This window comes from Pyrgilauda ruficollis, unplaced genomic scaffold (assembly GCF_017590135.1).
Source record: "Pyrgilauda ruficollis isolate IOZ18807 unplaced genomic scaffold, ASM1759013v1 scaffold12, whole genome shotgun sequence".
Classification (NCBI taxonomy): Eukaryota; Metazoa; Chordata; class Aves; order Passeriformes; family Passeridae; genus Pyrgilauda; species Pyrgilauda ruficollis.
In genome coordinates this window covers 504,221-530,270 of record NW_024510321.1, presented here as the reverse complement: position 1 = coordinate 530,270, position 26,050 = coordinate 504,221, and the positions used below count along the sequence as shown (strand labels likewise).

Here is a 26,050-nt window from a genome sequence, read left to right as displayed (position 1 = left end):
TGCAGCTTCCCAAACTACACCCACCAGCCCTGCTTGCCAAGCCTCAGAGACAGAAAGTGCTGACACATAAAACCTTCACATTTTGTATTTCATCTCTGCTTCTCATCCTCTCCTGCAAATGCTAAAGGAATGACACGATCTGAGGCTGCAAAATGCCACTGGTGCCTGGGCTCTCTCCCTGCTCTGCAGCCCAAAGGACTGGGAATATCTGGATTAACTCTCCTCTGGTGTATGGTGCTGAACAGTCTGCAAAACTAGCCCTCACTTTGTCCATTGTCACTTGGATACAGTTTCAAATCATCCTCTTTGGCTCTCACAGTCTCCATCAGAGCAGCCTTCAGACTTTTGTTCGCATCCATCTGGAAGGAAACAAAAGGAAAAACCTCCCTGTGAGCCAGGGAGCTTCAAAGAAATTGAGAACAGTCACCTCTGTTCTGGGGAAGAAACACTGAAACCCAGAGGCCTGAGAAAGAGCAGAGCACTTGTTCCCCTCTCCCTGAGGCAGGACAGGGTAATCCCAGCTTGGAGAAAGGGAGAACATACCTCCTGCTCAGCTACTCCACCTGAGATTCCAGGAGCAGCTCGGACAGGGACGCACAGAGCTCCTCTCCGTCACTCACATGGCTGGGCTGGGCTGTGGATTCAATCACAGAGTGGAGTTTTAGTGAAACAGCAAATCAGTTTTGGCATGCTGAGTCAATGTCAAAAAATACTGAATTTATTCTCTCAAATAATGTACTTAATTTCTTAAATAAATATTTAATCTCCTAAATTCTATGTTACGTCTATAACGTATCATAAATACATGACAGAATTATTTTATTTTTCTTCCAGCAAAATGAAAACATGATGAATTTGCATTTCAGGGCTACATACGTGCCTACATATATAGGGAGGAAAACAATAAATCCAAAACATTGAAGTGACCAAAACAAGAGGTTACAAACAGCTGAAGAGGATTAATTTGATGTTAATCTTGTGTTTCAGATTATGACAGCTGTGGCTTCCTGAATGTCTGGGACAAAGTTTGCACGTGGCACCCATTGAAACAACTTTTGTAAAGCACTTTGATCCTCAGCATAAACCAAATGTAGGTTAAATGTACTTCAAGGTGTACTTCAAACCAAGGTTCTCACTCAGGAATGCTTTCCTAAATACAGGTCTACCCAAAACATGCAGCTCTGGTCATCCCAAAAAAATTCAGAACCTTTTCTCAGGGTTATAGAGAAACTTATAATTCAAATTTACAGCTGGAGAAGCAAAACCTGTGACCAGTGAATGCCTGCAGTGGAAGGAGGAGCAGAGAAGTGTTCAGGGAGCTCAGAAAGGAGTGCAGGAAGGGAGCACAGCTATTGCAGAGGATGCTGAACTCATCCCAGCCCTGAGGGACTGCAGGGTGATCTCTGCCTTCTATCAGGCTGAATCATTTTAGCAAATGTAAATAAATGGCTTTCTCTTAAATAATCAATAGCCAGCACTACCTACTTGGAGCCAGATAACATGAGGGAAGGATTTGTGTGGTTCAGCCCCAAATAAATTCTAAAAATCAAGAAAGCAGCTAAATGAAGAGAACAACAGGCTGGAGCTGGCTGCAGTCCTTTTAACTGGGAATAGAGCACCAGGACAGGGAACAGCCAGGCTGGAATCTGTGCTGTGGTCCTACTGAACACTGCAACTGCTGGTTTGTGCTTGTGTTGTCATGTTGGCACATTTCTGTATCCCTTTTTCCAATTCATATCCCTCATAGTATCAAATATCTTCAAATTTGGAATTAAAACACTAAATCCTCCTCATGTGGAATTATCTGAAGGAACCTGGTTAGAGAGTCCTGAACTCTGACAAAAACAAATGAGAAGAAAAGGCTTCATTGTACAGCTAAAAATGCTTTTGATCTTGAGGCTGTGCTTTACAAAGCTGAGGAAAACCTGCTGTTACTTACCTATCCCTCCTCTGGGATTATTCTTTGCTAATTTGGATAAAACAGGAAAAAAAGCGCAGAAAATGAAAAGCCTGAATAATTTTAAAACACAACTGGGTTGTTTGCAGCTCCTTAGCATCATTATCGACTTCCCTTGAATTGAAGGGACCAGAAACATTAGACTAGCAATTAGATCAGCTCTCTTCAATTTTGTACTTTCAGAAAGAAAGGAAAATATTATGCTAATTAGCAGGTTCTCTAGTCTCTATTTTGTATTCAAGCTTTTCATTTTTTCTTATTTTTCCTCAGCCACTGGCATGAAAGCATTGAGATAACCTCCAGGCTCTCTGAAGAGGTGTACTACAGACTTGTAGACTTGGTTCTTGTAGAAAACTCCAGTTTTGGCACATCACAAAGCTCTCATCAAAGCAGGGGAGCGAAATAGATTGTTACCTACTCATCTCGTGGATTTAGAGAGGATTTCCCCTTATTAGCCTTACTGCCAATCCTTTTCTACTTTTGCTTTTAGTCCTTAAGAAAAGCAGATTAATGAACTAAATATTTAGTGAGAAGGGATCTGTCACTGGTGGAAACAGCTTCCTCCTCTGGCTATGAAATGCCAGCTACCAGAATTTACTTTACTTTACTACAAAACTTTACTACAGCACAACAAAACTTGACGGAAAAGCCTCAGGACCTGGAGAGTTTGTATCTCTTGGAGCTTGCAAAGGGAAGATTTGATAACAGAACACATCAACACTTCACCAGGTTGTGTAAAAGTCTGAGCACTCAGAAACTCACTTAAATTCTGTACAAATCAGCATCAAAATGTTCCCACACTTCTGGGATCTAAATTTTTCTGCACTCAGCTAATACAGGTGATACAACTCTGAGAATCAGTGCTCATAAAAAACCACATGAGAATGAGTCAGTGTGGGCTGGAGCCCCTTCCAAGGACACAGCAATCCTGCTGTAAGGAACAAATCCATGTTTTACAGAGAGGAGCAGCTTTGAAGCACCCACTCAATCCCCATTCAGTATAAAGGTTCCTCTGAAGGGCTCATCCAAGGTCTCTGATGAGCCCTGTGGTCTCTCTGTTCACCTTAACTCAACCTGACACCACCCCAACATTTGGCAAATTGAAATTCCCCTCCCTGCTGTTCATCTTCTGGCATTTGAAGTCTTTTTACTTTATGAAAATACACATAAAAAGGGAAACCACTGGAAAATTTTCCTTAAGAATATGTGCCATTTTATTGGTTTAGACACTTTACAGAATCAGAATCCTCAAGCAATAAAAGGATCTGATCAGGGAAATAAAAATTTAACATCCGCCATGAATTCTTCTTCTTTAACTACGCCAGGGAGGCTTTCATATTTATAGCAGGAGATTATCACGTTCATAGGATAATAAATTACACCAGATCTAATTACTTCATCACCAGCAATAGTTTTTCATAGGCACTGACAGGCCTTAAATTGGGATATGTCCTTTAATTCTGCTCTTAACCTTCAGCTGAATCCCTCAGGCATGAGTGCAAAGGGAGCTCTGGGCCTGGGGGCAGCACAGAGCAGGGGAAAGCTTTTTCTCCTGGAATTATCCCATGGAAACACCCTGCAAAAATCCTGGTCCCCCTCAGAGCTGTGGGAAAACCCTCTTCAGTGAAGAAGGGCCAGGATTTTGCCTCCTGCCTTGCTGCTGGCTCTGAGCAGGTCCCATCACCACGAGCAAGGCCGAGCACTGGGCTGGGTTTGGCAGGTGGAGCCCGAATGTTGTCGCTGTCTATAAAGCCCAGAGGTGAAACAGGGGACGTGGCTGTGGCTGAGGGCTCCCCTTCACCTTTTCTGCTCCTCGGGGCAGTTGTGCTGCTCCCTGGATCCACCTGCAGCTTTTCAAACTGCTGTTCCAGGCTGTCACTCTGCCACTGCTCTTCCTGGAGCTTCTTCTCAGCTCCCAAGACTTTGTCGCTGCTTTTCTTCACCCTGACAGGCAAAAAAAAAATGAATAAAAAAAAAGGAGTTCAGCTCATTGGTGTCACGTCTATGTCAAATTTGTCTTGGTGCTGAATCCTGCTTCCTCCTGCAGAGCTTCCAACAGAAGGGAAAGAACTTTCCATGCATCCAAAGGCAGAAATCCCAGCGAAATTGTACCAGGTGACATCATCTAAATATGCAAAAGAGAATTATCTAATGAGTACAGCTGGAAACAACAGGTTTGTTTGCTCAGATCCTTAAACCTGGTGTGAATTCACCCCTCAGATGAGCAGGAAAGATGCAGATTGCTGAGGAGAGATCTTTCATTACAGCAATAATAAACTGAATTTTTTAGCCACTCTGGGAAAGCTTGGAAGGCAAATAGTTTATAAAAACACAGTCTAATATTTGTCAGTTATCTGAGAGGAAGAAAAGAAACTTCTGCTTTTAATAAACTTGGCTATTAGACATGACCATGGATGGGAGAGGGTGGGAAAGAAACTGCTGGTTACGTCACAAAAAAGCAAATTGCCTCTCTCCATCCTGAATGACACCTCGGAGAATTAACTGCAAAAATCTGATGTGCACCCACAGATGCTGCCAGTGGGGCAGTGACTGACACCAAGTGATTCCAAGGAGTTTAAAGCTAAAAAGAAACACAGATTGACTCACTGGATTGGACTGAATAAGAGCATTTCCCTCCTGACCCCATGGGTGGAAGCTGGTTACTTTCTGAATCAAGAGACTTGATTAGTTTATTTCCCTCCTAGCTGGCATAACTAAAAAAAAAAATAAATTACAACTCTAATAAAATTATACCACTGGTTTAAAAATGTAGCTACAGGCAAGGCTCGACCTGCTGTGGCAGTGAATTCCCAGGCTGCTGATGTGCTCTGAGACATTTTATTCCTCTCAGTGGTTCTGCATTCACTAAACTTTCATTTGACCCTGGTGTTCCCCTGGCATCCACTTTACACAAAAACTGGAGGAAAAATGGCAAGATCTGTGGGATTTTTAATGGAATCATCTGCCAAGAGGAATAATTTAAACTAAAATGCTGTAGAAAAATCTCACTTGTAACAATTCCCATGGCTCTTCTCTTGATTTAAGCATTATCTGTGTTACCTGAACTTTGTCACACCCCAGCAGTGGAGGGAAGAGGAGGAAAACCTGATTTTAAAAAATATATTCACGTTGAAATCTGACTGGTGCTATATTACCCTGAGGTCTTCCAAGAGTTATTGCACACAGTCTCAGAAAATTTATGTTACCTGCTTGATAAATGTGTGATAACTGTGGAGCTGCTGAATCATCAGTTTATGGCACATTTTACAAGCAACTGTGCATTTCATTGACTCTGTTTTTCATTATCCCATATTGGTGGTGGCCACACTTCACTTACCACTCACAGCCCCATCCTCCTCTGACTGCACAGCTCTATTAAAGTCACTGGGCTTACAAACATGAAAAAGATTTTTCCCAGCATGTATTTCCAGAATTAAGCTTTAAAAGCACCTTTTCCACAGCTCTAAAAGAAAAAAAAATCTGGGTTTTTTTTTTCTGACTGTGATTAATCATGCAGGACAAAAGTTATACAAGTGAGAGTGATAACTGTGGTAAATTAAAGCAAGTAAGCAAACAGTGCTTATTGTATTGACAAGCACACAGACAGGAATATACTTCCAATATTGGAATACAGATTTGGGAATCAAATAACACATACTGGGAAAAAAAAACAGTAGCTGAAAGGTGTCCAAAAAAATTACTTTTCTGTCCTTTCTCTTCTAAAATGTGGTTGGCTTTTAACATCATCTTACATTGAACTGAATCAGAGAAAATAAAATTTAAAAAAAAAAATCACTGCTATGCCTCTGTTAAACCAGAATAAATTCATTTAGAGAAGGATACAATGGAACTTAAAAAGAATGTGAAAAGCTTTGTAAGAGAATATTATAACAATAATTACAGTATTTACTACTGATGAATAATATTGCTGCCTCAATAAGGCCATGCATATATAAATACAGCAATTCTGGTTTTATCTAAGTGCAGCAAGCTGGAAGATGGCTCCATTTTTTTTATGCCCTTTGTTCTAAAAGAATAATAAAAAGAATGAATCATCAGCCAGGCAGAGAAATTAAGCAGAAAAAAATTGAAAACCCCCTATTTAAGGCAAGGAAGGCAGCGTGTGATGCACTGTGGTGCATGTCCCACACTCTGCAGCGTTCCCTGATCCCAGCAGCCCACAAAGGATGCTGCTGGCACGAGGCTGTGCTGTTTCTGCAGCACAGCCACCAGCTCCAGGAGCTTTTCCCTCTCCACTTCAGCAGCCTGGCACAGAGCCCTCTGCGTTATGATCTCTCCCAGCAGTGCTTCCCAGCTCAAGCTGTCCGTGCCAGCAGACCTGAGGAAAGCACAAGCACACAGGGTCCGGGTCCCACTTCTGAAATGAAGGGGATGAAACAAAAGCAGCATTTGAGCACTATCTCCAGTACACTGGTCTGGAGGTGAAGGCAGAATGCAAAGCCAGGCTCACTACCTCCCCCCAGCACCCATCTCTAGACTGCAATAAAGAGAACAGAAATATTTGGATATAAAGTCACAGGGGGTGTCATTAGAAAGCTGCCTCCAGGATGCTTTCCCTCCCCATCACCCCTGAAAACAAACTTCCACCTCTGATCAATTCATTATCCCTGACTCTCCTTCCACTGCTACTGCCAGAGTAAAAGGAGATTGTATCTCCCAAGTGCCACACTAAACTATTAAATGCCCTGCTATTGATTTCCTCCCTCTGAAAGGCTTCAGGCAGCACTTGCACAATGGCTGTTCTTGTGTCCAAAATGTGCTGAAAGGAAGGGCAGTTTTCCCATGCATCCCATTATTATGTAGTTCATTACTTCTCTGACCTCTCTGCTTTCAGGAAGACCTTCTTTAGAACAAAAAAAAAAAGCAGGAGAAATCTTGGTGGTTGGGAGTGAAAATGGAAAAGATTGGTGTCAAACAAGAAGTCAATTACAGAATTAAGAGAGAAATCAGATGTTAGAGCTCTTTGACAGCTTCAGGTAGGAGGGACGGTGCAAAAAGCTTTCAGTACAGAAACAAGGCAGGCAAGACAAGGATTTCCAGCAGCTTGCAGAGCATGGCAGAACACCTCCCTTGCTGTAATGAAGTTTACATACCCACCTTCCAGGTGGGTTGAGGAAGAAAGGCTCTGTGGCTGCTGACTCCACGAGCACGTGGCCCATCGCGGACACTGTGCTGGGGGGAGGAAAGCTGTGTTAGGAGCTTCACACAGGGTAGAATTCCCAGAATTCCAGACCTTCCCCAATGTCTGTGTTTTGTAGGGAAGAGCTCCCTCACCTCAAACCTTCACCCAGCACTAGGAGATGCAATCCCAGCTCTGTGCAGTTTGATGGTGTTTGCATGTCACAGATTTTCCTAACAAAGCGACCCCTGCTCTGCAATGCAGGGCACAACTTGGATTTCCCAATGCCCTTTAAGAAATATATTTCACACAGCTTTATGTATTTTACAAAGCTTTATGAAATCTGCTTTGTGAAAACCCTTCAGGAAGATGTGTCAGGTTCACTGTTGTAAGAGGAACCAGCTGATAACACTAGAGTATCACTGCCAGCCTGGACGTGTTTTATGTATAATGATGTATGCCTGGGACATCCCATTTCAGTGTTTGTTTGTTTGGGACATCCCATTTCAGTGTGTGCTTGTTTGGGACATCCCACTTTAGTGTGTGCTTGTTTGGGACATCCCACTTCAGTGTGTGCTTGTCTGGGACATCCCATTTCAGTATGTGTGTGTCTGGGACACCCTATTTAAGGAGGTATTTGCTTGGGACACCACATTTCAGGGGGTGTTTGTTTCCTCAACACAAATTCAGCTGCCAAAGCCAAGTCCTTGCAACTTACCCCACCTTCCCTTACTTCAGCTGTAGCTAACAAGAGGAAAAAGCCTTAATATTGTGGAAGTGACAGATGTGCCTTCTGGGCTAGGAGTGGTTAATCCTAAAATCAAGTTAAGGTTCATACTGACAGCCTTGGCCCAGGCTAAAAATGCAGATTTTTACTCTGCCATCTCCAAAGGGTTCAGCATCTATTTATAGAGTTTTTCATTTTACCTTTTCTGATAGGAAAAGATGATTCACTACAGCCAAACAGAATCGAGAGTTCATCAGCATATTAAAGTTAATGGAAGGAGTGAGCCTTGCTGACCAAGTTATTAACAGCTCTCAGAGTTTTTCAGGATCATTCATTGCCCACCTGACACGTCAGCTCTTTGCACGACAGAGCCCTTGGCCCTGTACACAAGCAATAATTTATGCATTGCACTTAGTGGTTTCCACAAAGCCATTACCCAGCTTTGGTTCCTGCTTACCATCAGCAGACATGTGAGGTAAAAAAAAAGGGGATAAAATATAGATTTGCTCCAGGAGAGCACAACAACTTCTGCAGAGTTGGAAAGGGGAGAATTAAAACAGTCAGAAGGGCGTGGAAACTTTCAAATTAAGGATATTTCAAGTCCAACTTAAAACTACAGAATTCTTAAATTTTATAGTAATGCTCCACTTAGGGATACTCAGCTGATTTTAAAGCCACATTGGGTGTCTAAAGTAATGAGGTAGGAAATTACACAGAAGAGATCAGTTGTAACTTTATCTTGATGAAAGATTTCCCCCATCCCTATCAGACCAGTCTCAAATCCTCACTATCAATTAGACTATGAACTCTTTAGCAACAAACTCAGCAGCAATTTAACAGGAAAGGATATAACTTGCTGTGGTACCATGGTCCCTTTACACAGCCAGAGTGACCCAGAGTCACATCAGTGTAAACACAAATGAGATTTATTGCTGCACTAAGATTAGTGTAATTTACACAGTCCTCAGTGAGGCTTTAAAGAGGGTGTTTGGTAAGAACAAATGATGTGGTGTGTTTTCAACATTTTTGCATGTAAATCCTACTCAAAGAGCATTTATTGATTTAAATAATGCACCAGTGATTTAGTGCTTACCTAAAATGGCACTTTGCCTTCACTCCCCACCCTGCTCACAGAAATCTGCTCATTAGAAGCCCTGTGTCTCATAAGGGAAAAGACTCCCAGGCACTTAAGCTGACCACATAAACATTATCTGAGCTGCAGGAGGAGAAATAGCTGCACTACCACCATGCCAAATCTAGTCATGTCTGCAAGTCTGTACATCCTTCTCAGTTCCAGGACAAAAGTCCAAGAGATAATGGGATTAGAGATTCCCATATATTGCAAACAGGCTGCCACAGCTGTTGGCACAAAGCACTTGTGGTTTGATGAAACTCCCTGGGAAAACCAAGCTCCTGGATTACTCAAACAACTTGAAATATTGACTTTCTGATCTTCTTACCAGGCATCTTCTTACCATTCTGTCCTTCCAGCCTTGCTGCTGCCTGACCCCTCAAGTGATCCTGAGTGCTCAGAGTGCGCTGGATGAGCAGCTCCTGACATGTTCTCTGGATGGGCATATTTTTTCTGTAAATGGTGGAGCATGTTATAAAAGCAATTACATAGCTCAGAGGAAAACAGCTGCACCAATGCCAAAGCAGCAGCTTTTGATTATTGCTACAAGCAAGCCACAAAACTTTTGATTTACAAGACCTCTCAGAAGCTTTGCTTTAATTCCTATCCACTGCAGGATGAAAACAAAGCAGAAGTCAGTAAAAAGGGCAGTTTCATATGAAATCAGAGTGCATTAATAAACCAACTGTGCTGGCAGTGATGCTGCTGCACTGTGGGTTGTGTCCCTAACCCAGGTTTGATCCTGGGTTCAATGCTCCACCCCCATTCTTGAGGTATTTGGGAGATTCACAACCTCACCAGAACCCCAGGAGGGTTTTGGATCTATGAGAATGGCATGCCTAAATACTCTTCACAAATCCTGACTGTGAGGCAGCAGCAGCTGCTGATGTTGGTGTGACACATTTGTTTGCTTCCTCCTTCCAGCAGCCAAGGGTGCTGAGCACTGAGGAGTCCCCAGTGCAGCCCCAAGTCCTGCTGTCAGTCAGTGACAGTCCTGACATGGCCCATGTGTGGATGTGACTGGTATTTCTGTGTTTGCTGCTGCTGAAACAGCCTCAAGTTATGCACAAAGGAGTTACAAGAGAGAATTCCTGCTTTATCATTCCATCAGGAAAGACTGTCAGCAGGACAGAGATCACTGTCTGGAGGCAGCAACCATCTCAGATAACAAGGGACAAAGAAGTGGAAGAGCAGATCTGAAGTGATTACCAAGTGTGGTCCTCTAATTAATTTGTTTGCCTACCTGATGTGTGAGCTGTCCAATCTTCTCCTCCAGAATTTTAACCTTTGCTTCTCTGTCAGCCACCAACACCCTGAGCTCATCTATCTGGGTGCTTTGTTTCTGAATCTCACGCTTCAAGTGGTGCCCCATCATCTGCTGAGACTCCTTGTTCTCATCCTCCTTCTGGCTCAGGCCCTTTAAGATCTCCTGCGTTTGCTTCTGCTGGCTCTGGTAAAATAGAAACAGGGAAGGATCTTTATTTTGTACACAATGATTATTTTAAACCCACCCCCAAGACAAATATCCATTTAGGAATGGCAGGGCAAGTCCCTGCCCTGCCAAGCCATTCCTTGGTGGGAGCACACTGGTGTCACTGGTGCCACTTTGGCAATTTGATTTGTTATGTTGACCTGAGCAATGGTCCGATTCAATTTGCTGCCAGCTCTGCTGCTCAGTGTAGCAGAAAACAGAGCAAGAAAGGCTGGCCTTTGATAAAGAAGTGACTTTTTTCATAAACTGAATGAAACTCAAGATTTCAATGTGCTTTTTGTGGAATTAGAACATGATCAGATCATGTGATAGTGATATTAAAAGCTGAGGGTACTGTGGGGTGACAGATATGAGGCCAGGCTGCTTCACCAGCAGTTTTGGAGGTTTCTTCCACACTGACAAACCTAATACCTGTCAGGCAGTTTGTTCTGTCAGGCCAACAACCTGCAAGTAAAGGGCTTTTGAGATAGAAGGGATAAAAGAGATTAACCATCCTTTCCCAAATAAACTTGCATCTTTCTGTACTAATTTCAGTGGGAACACTCAGAAAAAGTGTTCTTTGGCTCCCCTAATCTGCTGGTCAGCACCCACAGTGCTGGTGGGAGAAGGGTGAATGCCAGCTGAGCTAAAACCTACCCACAGCAACAGGGAAATCTGAGTGGTTTGAAACTAGTGAGGAGTTGGACCAGGAAACACAGAATTAACCCTGCTAGGAAGTGGCATATTCTTGACTATACTTGCTATTTTAATTGGGGAAGGCTGTTTAAAACCATGGCAGGACCATGACAAGAGCAATTTCTTTCTTTCTCAGCATCTTTGAGCCTTTGCTAATACTCTTGGTTTAGAAGAAGCCAAATCCTCTCAGCTCCTGCATGTGAGTGTGCACATGGTTTAGTGCTCATGGTTCAGCTTGTGTGTTGTGGGCTGCATAACAAAATAAATGGAAGTTACAAATGAAAAAATTCCTGCAGGACTGCAGGCATTCTAAGGAAAAAAAATAAGAATCTACCAGTGGAGCTGAAAGCAGAATAAAGAGCACAGACCTTGGGTCAGGACTGAAGCCCTTCCTCTACCTACTTCAATCCTTCTGCAAGATGTTTCTGCCAGTCCCTGCTGCTCGGGGCCACTTGGCTGTATCTGTCACACCTGGTGCTGTCTCACAGCCCTTACATGACCTGATCCAAAATGCAGAAGGATTCAGCTGACAGGGAAACCTCTGGCTGTCACACAGAAATCCATCAGGCTCCTGTACACCTGTACACCCTAAGGCTGTGTGTGCCATGAAAGGACATCATGTTTGATCACCTATAGGAAGAGGGCTGGGACCAACACAGACTGTACCAGTAAGGCATGTATGAGCTCATCATCATGTTTCCCTTTCTCCAGCAAGGTTCCAATCTGTCCCTTCAGCATCTTCACTTCTCCACTCAGCATTTGGTTCCTGGCTTTTGAGGCATCAAGTTTTTTTTTCAATTCTTCATGGTTTTTTTGGAGAGCGTTGTGTTGCTCAGAGAGTTTCTGCAGTGATGTAAAAGGAAATGAAAGTTATAACTTATCACCAAGCCCCAGGTGCTGTGGTGAGCAAAAAGAATCACACATTACCTGGTAGAATCTAAAAAATGGGACTGGAATACTGTATTATTCCTAGGGAAGTAGAAATTATAAATGCTACTGGCTGCCTGCTTGCCAGCATCCAAAAAGGGTCTGTCTGCTCAGGAATCCAGGTGGTCTGGGTAGATTCTCCATTATTCTGGATTCTGATTCTCCATTATTTGGTTCAAATGGAGAAGCCCAGAGCCCCACAGATGCAGGAGGTGTGAGGGTATGTCTGTGTTTGGGATGAAGAATGCACACCTGGCCAAGGGGCGAGAGGGGTGCTAAGGAGTTTGGGTGCAGCTGTAGCAGGGCTTGGCTGTGAAGTGGGGCAGAGTTTCCTCCAGCAGATCAGGTGGGTCTGTGAAATGGTTTTAGGTAGGGTGTAACACACCCTGAAGGCAGGACAAGTTATTACACACTGCTCCACACCCAAACAGGACTCTGTCAGCTCACAGGATTCTACCTCCAAAGATTCCTTCTTTTCTTTTTCCAAGCTGCGAATCTTCAGCAAGTTCTTCTCTTGGACTGACAACTTCCTTGGATCAGGAAATCCCAGCAATCCCTCATCCATCTCAAGCAGTGAAGCTCTGATCTTTTGGTGATTCAGTTTATGCTCCAGCTCGTGAACCTGTGGCACAATAATGACAACTCACCCACAGCTTTAGCAGGGGCACAGTGCAAAGAGGACACAGCCAAAGGCAGCTCAGATTATTTCTTGATATTTTCATGCTTAACTAACACTAGCAGTGTCTGGTCTTTCAGATTGAAATTTAGCTGCTAATAAACATGCAGATTTTAGGGCATCTGTGCAGGATGGAGATCTGGGACACATGGGGGATCTGTGCCTTTGTGGAGCCACTTTTGGAGGCCAGACAGGCACTCCAGAGCATTGGAATTGCTGCTGGAGGAGTGTGAATCCAAGGGAACTCAGCTTGTCAACTGAGGCTGCTTTCATAGTCAGGGGAAGGAACTGGGCTCTTCCACAGCTCAGTTCCTCTGCCCTGCATTGGAGGAACCTGCCTCACTTTTGATCCAGTGACTGGATTTACAAGATCCCCACTGACTACAGAAGGGGCCTGAGGAGTCTGGATCAGAAAGAAATCTGCACATTAGAGCAGAGAACAGTAGGAACAGTGGTCAGATGAACCTCAGGCAGGGATACAACAGGAGGAAATAGAATTTTCTCAAGGGAAAGCAGAGGTTAAACATCTCAGTCAGAATGCAAAAAATCGCAGTTTGATGGCATATAATTGAACAGCAGGAAAATAGGAAAACTATATATCAAATTGACTGAGAGAAGTTTTATTTAGATGCAGACAAAACTGCCTCCCTGCCTCCTGCTGACATTTCAGCTAAACTCTGCCCTTCAGAAGACTCAAGAGTTAAAGATTTTACTGAAGCTCCTGAGGGAACAACTTGAAAACCTGATCTGGCCTCAATTCTTCCCATCTGACTCCAAGCACTGAACAAAGGTGTCTAAGTCAGAGCACAGACACTGACAGGGCTCCTTCTGTTCTCAGTGGAGAGAGGCACCTTCAAAACACCCTGGGACTTGAACTAGGCTGCCACAGCTCTCCAAGGTCACTGAACTCCTTCCTTTGACACAGATGTGAAAGATTCCCAGCTGAAATACCAAAGCTTGCAGGGCTGCAGAGTCATTAACATGGTGTGCACACATCAACCCAGAGATGTTAAGAATTAATGAAGAACTAACAGCACTTTTACCTTAATTTGAGGTGATATCTCTACTTAGAAAGAGAATTCCAGCTGAAATGGCACCGTGCAGGGCTGTAACTCACCTTGGTTTGCAGAAGGAGAATTTGCTGAGCTCGTCCACGCCAGTTGCCAGAATTGGTCAAGAGACTTTGGATATTCACATCTTCCCCAACTTCTTTGGCTAAAATCTGGGAAAAGGGATTAACATCAACAATAAGGCTTAAAAGGATGAGGAGAGGGAAGGAAAAGCAGTTCTCTCTAACAGGGAGCACAAGCAGTTTTCAATACACACAATTATTTTTGATATGATGAATATTTACCCAAAATTAACCAGGAGCAGAGCAGAGATATTGTCTTCATACACACCAGGAATTGAATCAATCTCCCTTACAAAATTCTGACACAGCTAAACTTAGTATGAAGAGCATTTAAATTATTTATAAAAAGGTCAGCAGAGTTCTATTTTTAGGACCATATTCTCTACTCTGATCTGCTTTGCAGGTCTCCTACACAAAGTAGGGAAACCAAAGAGAATCAGAGCACATAATAACACTTAAATCCATCATGGATCAGAGGAAAAGGTTATTCTGGATGTCATTCCAACAAACTCTTTAAACACATGCTTTAGTTCAAGCATGACCTCTAATCCCATTGATTCCCATGGCACTGGAGCCTGCATTAAAAGTAAATACATAATTAAATGCATGGGAAAGGAGGAATGAACCTGGATGTATGTCACAAACGGTTCTGCTGATCTGGGACTTTAAAACTCAGAAGAATTTGTGTCCAGTGGACAGTGGGAGGCAAGACATGAGAATCCTGTGTCCAGGAGCACAATTTCAGCTCCAACCCCTACCCTTGTGTCTTCCTCACCTCCCTGCTTCACTGGAACAGCTCATGGGGGCCAACCAAAGGCCAAAAGCCTCCCAAATTCCCAGGACTGAACCTCCTGCAGGAGTCCCAGCCCCAGACTGCTCCCTGCAGTGGTACCTTTTGTGTCAGCTTCAGTTCCTGTTTCAAATTCTGGAGCTGGTTCCGATATTCTGTCACTTTTATGTTGGCTGCACTCAATTTTTCTTGCAGTGCTTTCACCTCTGGATTTTCAGCCTTGGAGGAGAAGAATGTACTTGGTGAGAACAGAACCCTCAGGGAAAAACTGAAGTGATAAACATCCATGGATCCATCAGGATCACTGAATTATTTTTTCCAGACCTAATTTTTGGGGCATAGAGGAGGTACAGGGGAATTTGGTCCCAAAACTGGTGACAGGGATACATCCTTGTTCTACAAATGAGCTGAGTATCAGCTGCTGATTTCCTCATTTCAATTACAATTCCTACCAAGTCTCCTTCCAGCTTTTTCAGAGGTGATTCCTTGATTCCTGCAGCATCACCACCAAGGGAATGGATTTTTTCTGCAGCTGCCTGTAGCTGGAAAAGAACCCCATTGTTAGTGTAGAATGGATGCAGAGAGTAGTGTCACTCCATGGAGTATTAACCAGCAAAAAAGTATAACTTGGATGTTTATGTACTCTAAAAAAACAAAAGAAAAAAAAAAGAATCTTTTTATGTACTCCAAAAAAAGAACAAAACAAAACAAAAAAATCTGATTTTTCCCTTGTTTTTTAACACAATCAGTAGGAAAGCACTTTTTTTTTTTCCTGAAATGCTTCCCAAAGAATCATGTTACATTTTACTGTGGAATACCTTCAGAAGATGTCTCTGATTTACTGAGATGGGATCAAATTCCAAGTATGGAGACTCCTGAGGCATTTTATCACCAAAAGTACCTCAAATGAATGTTTATATAGACAAATCCAAATCCTGTCCTGCCCAGAATATTTCATAAAATGCAAATAGTTCTACTCAATAGAGGAATATAAAAGGAGAAATCTACCTGACACCCTATTAACTGAGATTTAATGGTGTTAAGGCTCTTTTTCTTTAGCTGGGGGCTCTAAAGTAGTATTTTTTAACTGCTTTAAATAACTTAATTTATTAATTAAGAGTAAAGACTGTCTCCTCTTGCTTGCCACAGCAAAGGAAAACAGACATACAACCCTTCGTGCTCTGAATCATGTCCTATGTTGCTGTTGCAAAGATTTCTAAATGGATGGGAGTGCAGGAATTTGGGGCTGGAAAGGCCAGGAAGTGTTGCTTTAAAAGTTTGGGACTTCATTTTTTTAGGTGAGTGGAAAATCTTGATTATTTGCCCGAATTAAGGAAGGGTCTAAGGAAGAGCTCCTTCATTAAAGGGACATCTGGGGAAAAACTCACTCAGGGCCAGCTCTAATTCCACCTTTTTTCATGGGTTAGGGCCACTCTTTCTATCCAGTTCTTAAAGTTTTGTAGTCAATGAACTGATAATGAGGAATTTCAGCTGGAGCTGGCAGCTGCTGGCTCCAGTTCTGAGGAAATTTCCTGCAAACATCCCTTTGCTCACACGGCCCACCCTTTGCCAAGTGATTGTTCAGTGGCCACACCTTCCATTCTGTTTAAGGGAAAATAATCATGGTAAAATACTTATGATTTACAGATTTTTCAGTTTTCAGGCAAGGAAAGAGCTAAAAATAGGTAAAATAACAGTGTTTTCTAGCTATCACTCTACATTTTTGATAGATACTTCCCAGTGTCTAACACTGCTTTCATTTTACACATCATTTACATCATCTTCTTGTCCCTGAAATGTTTGTGCTTCTTTCTTTTTGGGCCAAAATCTGACAATATTTAATGGTTTTGTTTGAATAATGGTCATTCCACTTCTGCAGTAGGGGAGAGGAACCGAGTTGATTTTTCCTTAAATTATTCATGAATTGCTCCACTACTTGTGTGATTTTGTAGGTCCCAAACTACACCTGATACTTGTTTGCCAACCTGCCAACTGTTTGACAAGACCCCTGTGACCAGAACACTGTGGATTTATGCAGGAGTTCTCAAAAATTTAATTTAATCTACGACTTTTTGATCTTTCAGGTAGCTGGGGTGCAATTCAGGTAGATGCATGACTCATGATAATAAGTGATGGTGAAAGGCTGAGTCAAAATGCATCTGTCAGCATTATTGATTCATTTAACTGATGTCTTCTAAGAAAGCAAAGTTCAGAAAAAAAAATAAAAATAATAAAAAAATCACCAATACTGTGTAAGGAAGAGGAGCAGTAGCCAAAGGACAAAGCAAATATTGACATCAGGACATCTCATTTTCAATTCAGCAGCCACCTGAGTAAAATTACTTCTGTGAAAGGTTGGCAAAAAGTCACAGTAAAGCAGAAAATTTAATCTGTCTGAGTGAAGATTTGCTGTCTTATATCATATAGTTTGGTGTTGTTTCAGTTCTGTAAGTACTTATTACATGAAAACAGATTTCATGATGGGGATAACAAAAGTTTAGAAGAATAAAGAACTAATTAGTGACTGGTCTTAACAAGGTGGGAATGTAAGACATAAAGGTGTGAAATTTGCTTCTCCTCAGAAAAAATAAGTAATAAGAAAAATATCATTGCCAAACTAGTAGAAAAGTCTCTGAGCTTCTACAAATGAACATTCCTAAATGCTGTCTAATAAATCCTTGGCTCATTATAATCTGGGGATATCCTTTCCTATCCCCTCCAGTCTGCAGAGGTGAAACAGCTGAGGGAACACACCATGGACAGAAACAACCACAACCCAAAGCAAACACAGATTTAAGAGCAAATTCAACACGGGAACATGAACCAAACTAATTTTCTAATCCCAGAGGCTGGATTTCCATGTTTTATTATGCAAAAAGAACAAGAAAAATGCCTCACTTCTCTCTCCAGCTCCTTGACTCTGTGATTCAGCTGCTTCACTTTGGCTCTCTCACTCTCAAACTCAGCAGTCACCTCCCGGTTCTTTTTGGCCAACTCAACTATTTTAGTGGCAGCCACGTCTCCAGCAAAACCAGACACCCCTGAAAGAACACATCAAAGCAGAGGGCACGTCTTACAGGCAGGATTCAGAACAGAGCATGCTTTTGTTCTCTGTCACAATGAACTTCCATTGTCCCATCCCTTCCTCGCTGAGCTGTGCCAGGCTCTTCAATGAACAAGTGAGGGAAGAGATGTCAGAGGTGCCAGCTGGATGGGTTGGTCCTTTGATCCAGCAGCACACCATGGCCACATTTCACACTGTGGCAACAGCCACAAGGCCACAACAGTCACACAACAGTGGTTGTAGCAACATTTTTACCTGGAGATGGCAGTGGTGTTTCCTGCTCGCTGCTGGGAAGGACAGCTGGGAACAGGATTTTTTGGCATTACCACAAAAAAAAGGCAACACTCTGCTTTGGCTGGTTGTTTACTACTGGAGGAGTTGCTGGGACAGAGGTGTCAATGTTTCTAGACATCAGTCCTCAAAGGTCAGGCACAATATTGCAGTTGGGTCCTGGACGAGGTCCAGGAAATTTCATTGTGCCTATTTATAACTCCCTTGGGATTACACAGGGAGCTTTACTGGATGACTCTTTTAATTGCTCTTTTAATTAGCCACGTCACTGGCTCCCTCATCAAGGAGGGTTTGATTAGTGCCACAAACAAAGCAAACCCCAGGCTTGGCTGTTGTGTCACCTGGCTCTGGTTAAAGCCACACAGGTGAAGCAAAGCTCTTGTACAAGCGCAAAATCAATGTCATGGCAAACAATGGCCACAGAAACTTCCAGCTCAGCAAGGAACATGAGCCTGCAACAACAAACCTTTGATGGGGGTGTGAAGACTGAACTTGGCTGGTGTCATTCCTCTTAACTCTTTCATGCTCCTTCAGGGCTCTGCAGTAACCACTTTTCTGTGATATTTGTGAACTGGGGTGGGAGGAGAGGTGAGAGATCACTCCCAAGTGAATGCTGAGGCCCATGCAGCCCCAGAGACACTAATGGGCCACACAGAATGCAGCTGGGAACAGAATTTGTTTCTATGCCACTATTTAAAAAAACTTGTAAAGAACATAATTTATTGTTTTAAAGGAATTTATTTTAAAAGCATTTAAAATGCTTTTTTAAAAAGCACTTTAAACCAATTCATTATTTTCAAAAGCACTGTTCTCACTCCTTTGTGTGATTTGTGTTACCCCTCCCACCTAGGAGCTACTTTTACCTCAGTTTTCAGGATAAATAATTGCTGCTGAGAATCACAGTAAATACTAAATTAACCAAAGCCAGGCTGCTGCTTCCGTGTTAAATTGCTGGTCTTGAAATGCATTGCACACACTCACCCAAGGCTTTTCATTCCCAAGCAATGGGGGGATTGCCACAATGCAGACAGGGAAGACAGAGGCAAGGGATTGGCATCAGAAGCTGCAACAGCACATCTGGCTCCTGTCCTGACCAGGAAGAGATTAGCACCTCTCCTACACAAAAACTACAGCTGCTTTTTAAGGATTAAGGTGGAATTTAATGTTATTTAATTCTCTTCCTTGCTGGTTTCCCCTTCTCTTCAAGTCTGGTCATCACTGCTGTCCTGACCAACAGTGGCACCCAGTGGAGGAGGTGCAGCCTGCACAGTTCAGTTGTCAAAAAAACACCAAAATCACTTTAGAAGTTGAATTTTGCATTCATCCAGCATCCTGCCTGTGCCCTGTTCAGGCAGAAAAAAAAGGAGCCTGAATAAGAAATTTAACCCTACAGAGCAGAGAAAGTTGCAGCACAGCTCTTTGACACTAACAGGAAGTTTTCCAAAATAATATTTATATGGAACATCATTATTTTTGTGCCAATAATAGCAAGTTTACAGTTCTATGAGGAACAGAAATCACTGCAGACCCTAAAAGGACACTATTCTTTTCAGGGACATTATTTTGTCACCAGCATCAAGCAAACCAACATGGGGAGAACTCAAAGTTGCTGTGTTTACCTGACAGAGCCAACCTCTCCTCCCGTACTCTTTTCTGGAGCTCCTTTATTTCAAACTCTTGCTCTGCTGTCAGTTTGTGGAGCCTGCAGTTCTCATCCCGGATCTCCCGGAGCTGATCCTGCAGCTGCTCATTCTCAGCCTCAAGCAAACTAGGAAAAATAAACCATAATGGCAAATAGTGCACAAATAGGTGCTCCTAGAAATAAAATAATGAAACCACTGCATGATAGATGAGCTGAGCTTATCAGGAGGGAGTTTATTGAATTAGGCAGAATGTCCTAAACCTCACATAAAAACACAAGCTGGTTAGCTGATCTGTTCAGATAACATCTTCTTAAAAAAAAAAAATAAATAAAAATTGTACTTTCTTGAGTTGTCTGGGGCAAAACATCACAGAACAGGCGTACTGAAATTACCAAATAGTGTCATCTCAGTGTTACTCACCTGCTTCTTCAGAGAAAATCAGGCAGCAGTCAGCATGTGGGACATTCAGGCTTTCTTTAATATTTATATGGAACATCATTATTTTTGTGCCAATAATAGCAAGTTTACAGTTCTACGAGGAACAGAAATCACTGCAGACCCTAAAAGGACACTATTCTTTTCAGGGATATTATTTTGTCACCAGCATCAAGCAAACCAACATGGGGAGAACTCAAAGTTGCTGTGTTTACCTGACAGAGCCAACCTCTCCTCCCGTACTCTTTTCTGGAGCTCCTTTATTTCAAATTCTTGCTCTGCTGTCAGTTTGTGGAGCCTGCAGTTCTCATCCCGGATCTCCCGGAGCTGATCCTGCAGCTGCTCATTCTCAGCCTCAAGCAAACTAGGAAAAAATAAACCATAATGGCAAATAGTGCACAAATAGTTGCTCCTAGAAATAAAATAATGAAACCACTGCATGATAGATGAGCTGAGCTTATCAGGAGGGAGTTTATTGAATTAGGCAGAATGTCCTAAACCTCAGATAAAAACACAAGCTGGTTAGCTGATCTATTCAGATAACATCTTCTTAAAAAAAAAATAAATAAAAATTGCACTTTCTTGAGTTGTCAGGGGCAAAACATCACAGAACAGGCGTACTGAAATTACCAAATAGTGTCATCTCAGTGTTACTCACCTGCTTCTTCAGAGAAAATCAGGCAGCAGTCAGCATGTGGGACATTCAGGCTTTCTTTTCTATACTTGACAAAGCCAAGAGAAGCCAACAGAGCATCGAATACAAAGCTGCCCCTGAGGTCCTTTAAAAATCAATGTTTTAGAGCAATTCATAAAAGACCAATTTACCATGTCCTCAGCTGATTCTCCTGGAACCTTGTGAGCATCAGTTTGTATTATTAATGGTGCCTTTTGGAATTCATTTAGAAACAGAGAATACCAAAAAAAGCCCTCTGAACGGAAAGAAACAGCTCTGCTTCTCCTATTCTTCAGGACATTTAGCAACATTTAAAGGTTTCATCTCTTTAAGACATCCAGAGAATTAATAACTTTAATTTCTTTATGGCCCTGATGTGATGGGTTCTTCAAATATAAAATCCAGGAGCTGTGGCCTCAGGGGCTCTATTCAGTTGTGGGAGTTCAGAATTATCTGAGCTCCCTGACACGGGCTCCTTGAGAAAATCTGGGATTTAATACAATTACCCACACACAGGTGACATTTGGGCTGCCCACCTAACCCCAGCTGCTGCTGGTGGAAGATGCCCTGTGATTCCCTTTGGAAGTTCCTGATAATCTACAGCATCTCAGTTATCCAGACACCTAAATCAGCTGGAAGAATTGACTCCCAGATTCTCATTTAACCCTAAATGTTTACACTTTGGAGATGTGGTTTGGACAAAGCCCAGTTGTTACAGTATGTACCTGTAAACACAACCAAGTCAGATGTCTCAATAACCATCTCATTTTTTTTATTCCAAAGTTTTAGCAAGTTCTTAGCACCCATTGGACCTGAGAGCTTTTAAATGCACCTTCCATGTGCCCATGGCAGAATAAATAACCCCTTAAGGCACTGCCATAAACAGCACAGCCAGTTTGGGAGAGGATTCACAATGCATAATTAAAAAATGCACTTGTGTTTCAAAGCTGCAAATCAAAGGGAGATCAAAGGCAGCTGTTCACAAAGGAGAAGAAAGCAAAGAGCAATGTGAGCAGAGGAGAGGCAGAACTGAATTATTCCCACATGAACCACTCAGAGGAGTGAGCAACAAAACTCAAATCCAATTAGAGACACCTGAACCAAAAGATTTTGAACAGTTAGGGGATTAACATGGAAAAAAGGTTCTAAGCTCTTAACACACCTGAGCAGCGAAGTCTTCTGAGAGCTGGAGTCCAAGGCTTGAGGAAAAGCACTTAGAGGAGGATGGACAGAAATGCCAACTGCACAGAGCTGGAGTCTTCTCTGAGGAACTTCCCACCCCATCCCAGAGTGACTCTCCCTGTTACAGAGGCTATAAATGAGCCAAAAGAAATGGGCTGCCAAATATGCCCCTTTTCACTCTCCTTCAAGGAATCAAAGCCAGGTGGAGCTTATGAGCAGGGCTCTGCCTGGAATTCAGGTGGTTTCCCAAATTGCATGCCCTGTTCAGGCCAAAAAAAAAGTACAAAAACAGTAAGGAATTTAACTTTTGTCAAATTGTGTCTTTCCCAAATCTTGTTAGAGATTCTCCACGTGATGGGTAGAGTCTCTTAGATACATTCAAGTACACCAAACAGAGAAGGGAGGATAAAGTTACAAAGTGAACATAAGAGAGAGGCAGAAATATCAGCTAAACACTTGTCTAAACAAGACTGGGGAGTAGGATGGGAGGAAGGAAAAAAGAATTCCCAAGGCTCAGAGGAAGGGAGACTTCTGAGAGGAAAATGTTTTCTGGTTGCTGCTATAAACAACAGTGACAAGCTCAAATCACTGTCACTGCAGGCCATGTGGAGTCCTGTGATCCTGGAACAACCCTCTGATGTGTTGTCATGGGAATATTGCAGAGAACATGCTGGTGAATCCCTTCCAAAAACAAATCCTGCCTGGATTTGATCACTCACAACCACTCCTCTGCTGAATGTACACAAGCAAAGGACAATCCAGATCTATCTGCCACACCTGCCATGTCAAATGGGGACTTTTGACAGTGACACAGCAACAGAGGTAAATAAAAAATGTGGGATTACTCAGGCCTGAAGTACTGAACACTAAATAGCAGAGAGCTACTGGGCTTTCCTGTACTCTGCACACTGCCCCTGCTGTGCCATGGGAGCACCTAAATCCTTTTCTTTTGCCAAACAGCTGAACTATGAGAATCAGCCTCACAGGAATTTGTTAAAAATCAGATTTCCATCATAATCTTTTACAGATTATCAGAAAACAATGTTGAAGGGAAGAGACAGCTGGTAGAGGTCAGATTGGGGGCTTAACTTGGCAAATCAGACAGCTCTGGTGAGGCACCAGTGCATGAAGGAATTTCTTCACCTGGCTTCACCACTGCCACAGAGCAAAGCCCTGAACAGGAAATGTTGCAATAAGGTAGAAAAATCATAAAGAAAGGCTTCATAAAATCAAGCCTGCTCTGTTAAAATCAGTGGCTGGCCTTGTCAAAACTAATACTTTGCAAGTTCCCATGTGAAAGCAATCCTGGTGTGAACAGTTCATTAACACAACGATCTGTTCCTGGGTGAAAAATAACTAGAATCTGTAGAAATTGTTTTTACACAGTTAGACAGAAAATGAAAATTATCTCTCACAAACAACTTTCTCTGCACATACACCCCAGGGGTCTGAGTCACCAATCAATACAGAATAACAATTTGTTACTGACCAATAAGTAATTGGCAAGAAAGCTACTGACCAATTGGAGTCACACCTGAGGTCTGACAAACTGTACAAAAAGGAGTTAAGTGAATAAAGAATGGGCTTTTTCCACCACGAAGAAAATGGAGTCAGTGTGATTTATTCCCATAGCCAGCAGTGCAGACACCTTTGGGTGTGCCCAGCCCCAGACCTGCTCTAGTCAGGAGAAGAAGTATTAATTGGGTCAGAGGGAAAGGCTGACTATATCCTGGGAGGAAGAGAAATGATCCCAGCTAGGGCTTTAAATCTCTGCTCCAGTACTCAGCTCAAAAGAAAACACAAGATTAAGGGAGATCCGTACCAAATGTGGTATGTGATCCACCAAATCTTGTGTGTGATCCACCAGATCAGGATATACTGCAAAGTAATCCCAGGGAACACTCTTCTGTACTGCACGCCTGTGGCTTGCTCCCATTAGCTGCTTGGCCTCTCTCAATCTTTGGAAATTATTCATGAAGAAAACCTATTAGTTTACAGCTAGGCAGGAACTAACCAGCAGTTCAGAGGGTGCCAGTGACCCCAAAAGGCTGGATTTTGTCAGGTAGTACCTGGTTGCCCCTTTGGCTTTCAAACAGCCCTTAAAAAAAAAAAGCTGTTGGGTCTTTTTCACTCCAGAATTCAAAAAGCAAAAGTTTCCAAATGTTCCTAAACAGACCTGTTTAAATAAACATTTTAACAGAGGAGCAGGTTGGAGCCAAATCCAAGCCAATGTGGCAGCCAGGTCACACTGGAGTGTTTGGGACCATCCAGCCTCCCTGCCCACGTCCAGGAAAGGTGCAAATCCCCCCATTTTTGGGTTAATGAGAGAGAAAGAAAAATATTTTATTTCCTCATGCTCCCTTCTGGCAAGGCAAAAGTGTGGCTTACATCTTTCCTGCAATCACTGAGTGGTAATATTAAATAACTAAATAATAATAAATTATTAAGTATATTTAATTATAACAATATATTATTAATAGATTTTTTAAAATAGTAATATTGCTACCCAAACTGACTAAAGACAGTTTTCTGATAAACTGCAGCCCCTTTCTCCTTCTGTTTGACATTTATTGTGGGCAAAAAAACCCTATTGCACATTTAGTCTAGAAAAACTAATACATAAATACCTCCAAAGGCACACCCTGCACTGAGCAATTAACACAGGGCCTTTCCCACACTGAGGGAAATCCAATTATCCTGATTGATGCACCAAAACCAGAGTGTCCCTTTGTGTGTTTTATGGGCAGAGAGTCACCTGGACAAGGTGCAAGGAGCAGAGTCTGGTGCCTCTGCACAGCCCACAGGGCTCTGGCATGAGGAATCAAAGAATTACTGAGTCAGTGAGGCTGGAAAATTCATTTCAATTGATTAAAGCCGATTCTGAGATTTGGAAAAAGCCTACAGAGATAAGGAGTCCATTCCATTTACTTAAGCAAACTGGATGTAAAATTTAGACAGCTTTTCTGGTTTCAGTAACCTTTGGGTTGATAATTAAATTTATAATTAGATTGGATCTCTTGATAGGTTTAGCTACTGACCTTAAAGATAGCAAAGATAAGCAAGAACATCTTCAAACAGTAGTTGTCTCTGTTCTCAAAATATCCTAGAAGTTTTAGCAGAGTAACTATTTTAGGCTTCATGATTTTTTTTCTCAGAATTTTCTTTACTTAGACTGCATTGCTGATTAAGTAATTACTTCATAACTTCTGGAGGTTTTTTTTTTTTACTTCTCTATAGGGCAGAAACGTGCACGGTGCTCAAGGTGCAGCTCCATCACACAATGCTGCGATGGAGAAGCCCTCAGATCCCCTGTCCAACCATTAACCCAGCACTGCCACCAAGCCTTGTCCCCAAGTGCCACATCCACGTGGGATTCCAACACTTCCAGGCATGAAGTGCTCCGACAGTGTTCGACACTTCCAGTGATGAAATATTCCCGAACGTCTCCTCTGAACCACCCGGGGCTGCAGCCAGGAGGGCTCCAAGGTGGGCTCACCTGGGGCAGGCGACACAGGAACGCACCCAGGTGGCCTTGGGATGTCTCCAGAGAAGGAGACTCCACGCCCTCCCTGCCCAGCGCTCAACGGAAAGAATTTATCACCCATCTTGAGGCAGAATTTCTTGTGTTTACGTTTATATATTTTAACTGCAAGCCTGTAGCTGTAATTATCACCCTCCCGCTCGCCCTGTGACCTGCCAGGACCTGCCAGGTCCCGGCAGCGCCGCCGCGCTGTTCCCTCATCGCGGGAGCTCCTGCCCGCGCTTCCCGCACCTCCCCCGGCCTACCCGAGCCGCGTTCCCGAGGGCACCGGGAGGGTGTCCCCGGCTGTCCCCGTTTCCTGCTGGGCAGCGGCGGGAGCGGAGCTGCGGCCCCGGCTCCCGCTGCGGGCCCGATGCGGTGCCCATGGCAACGGGAGCGCGCGCGCGCGCCCTTCCCCTCACGGCCGCCGCCATGATGGCTCCTCCCTCACACCCCGTTCCCCATCGCCATTCCCGCAATTCCCGCACCGATCGCGGCCCCTCGGCGCCACCGGAGCGGCTCCTTCTCCCCGCTTCGCGGTGGTAGGAACAGGAAAAGGCGCCGGCGCCCCTCCCCGTGTGTGCGGGAGCAGGC

General features: G+C 43.1%; 1 protein-coding gene across 1 annotated transcript; it reads right to left on the bottom strand.

Annotated features, from left to right (window-relative positions):
- Positions 1-25,890, bottom strand: CCDC13 (coiled-coil domain containing 13). Its single transcript, XM_041488793.1, is given in 15 exon segments — positions 1-387; positions 559-634; positions 3,759-3,901; positions 6,168-6,296; positions 7,076-7,150; positions 9,285-9,388; positions 10,200-10,406; positions 11,790-11,966; positions 12,508-12,672; positions 13,844-13,948; positions 14,751-14,867; positions 15,101-15,190; positions 17,547-17,689; positions 20,297-20,445; positions 25,709-25,890. Coding segments are annotated over 15 exon segments (1,995 nt in total). The 3' UTR covers positions 1-254.
- Positions 25,891-26,050: the final 160 nt, after the last annotated feature.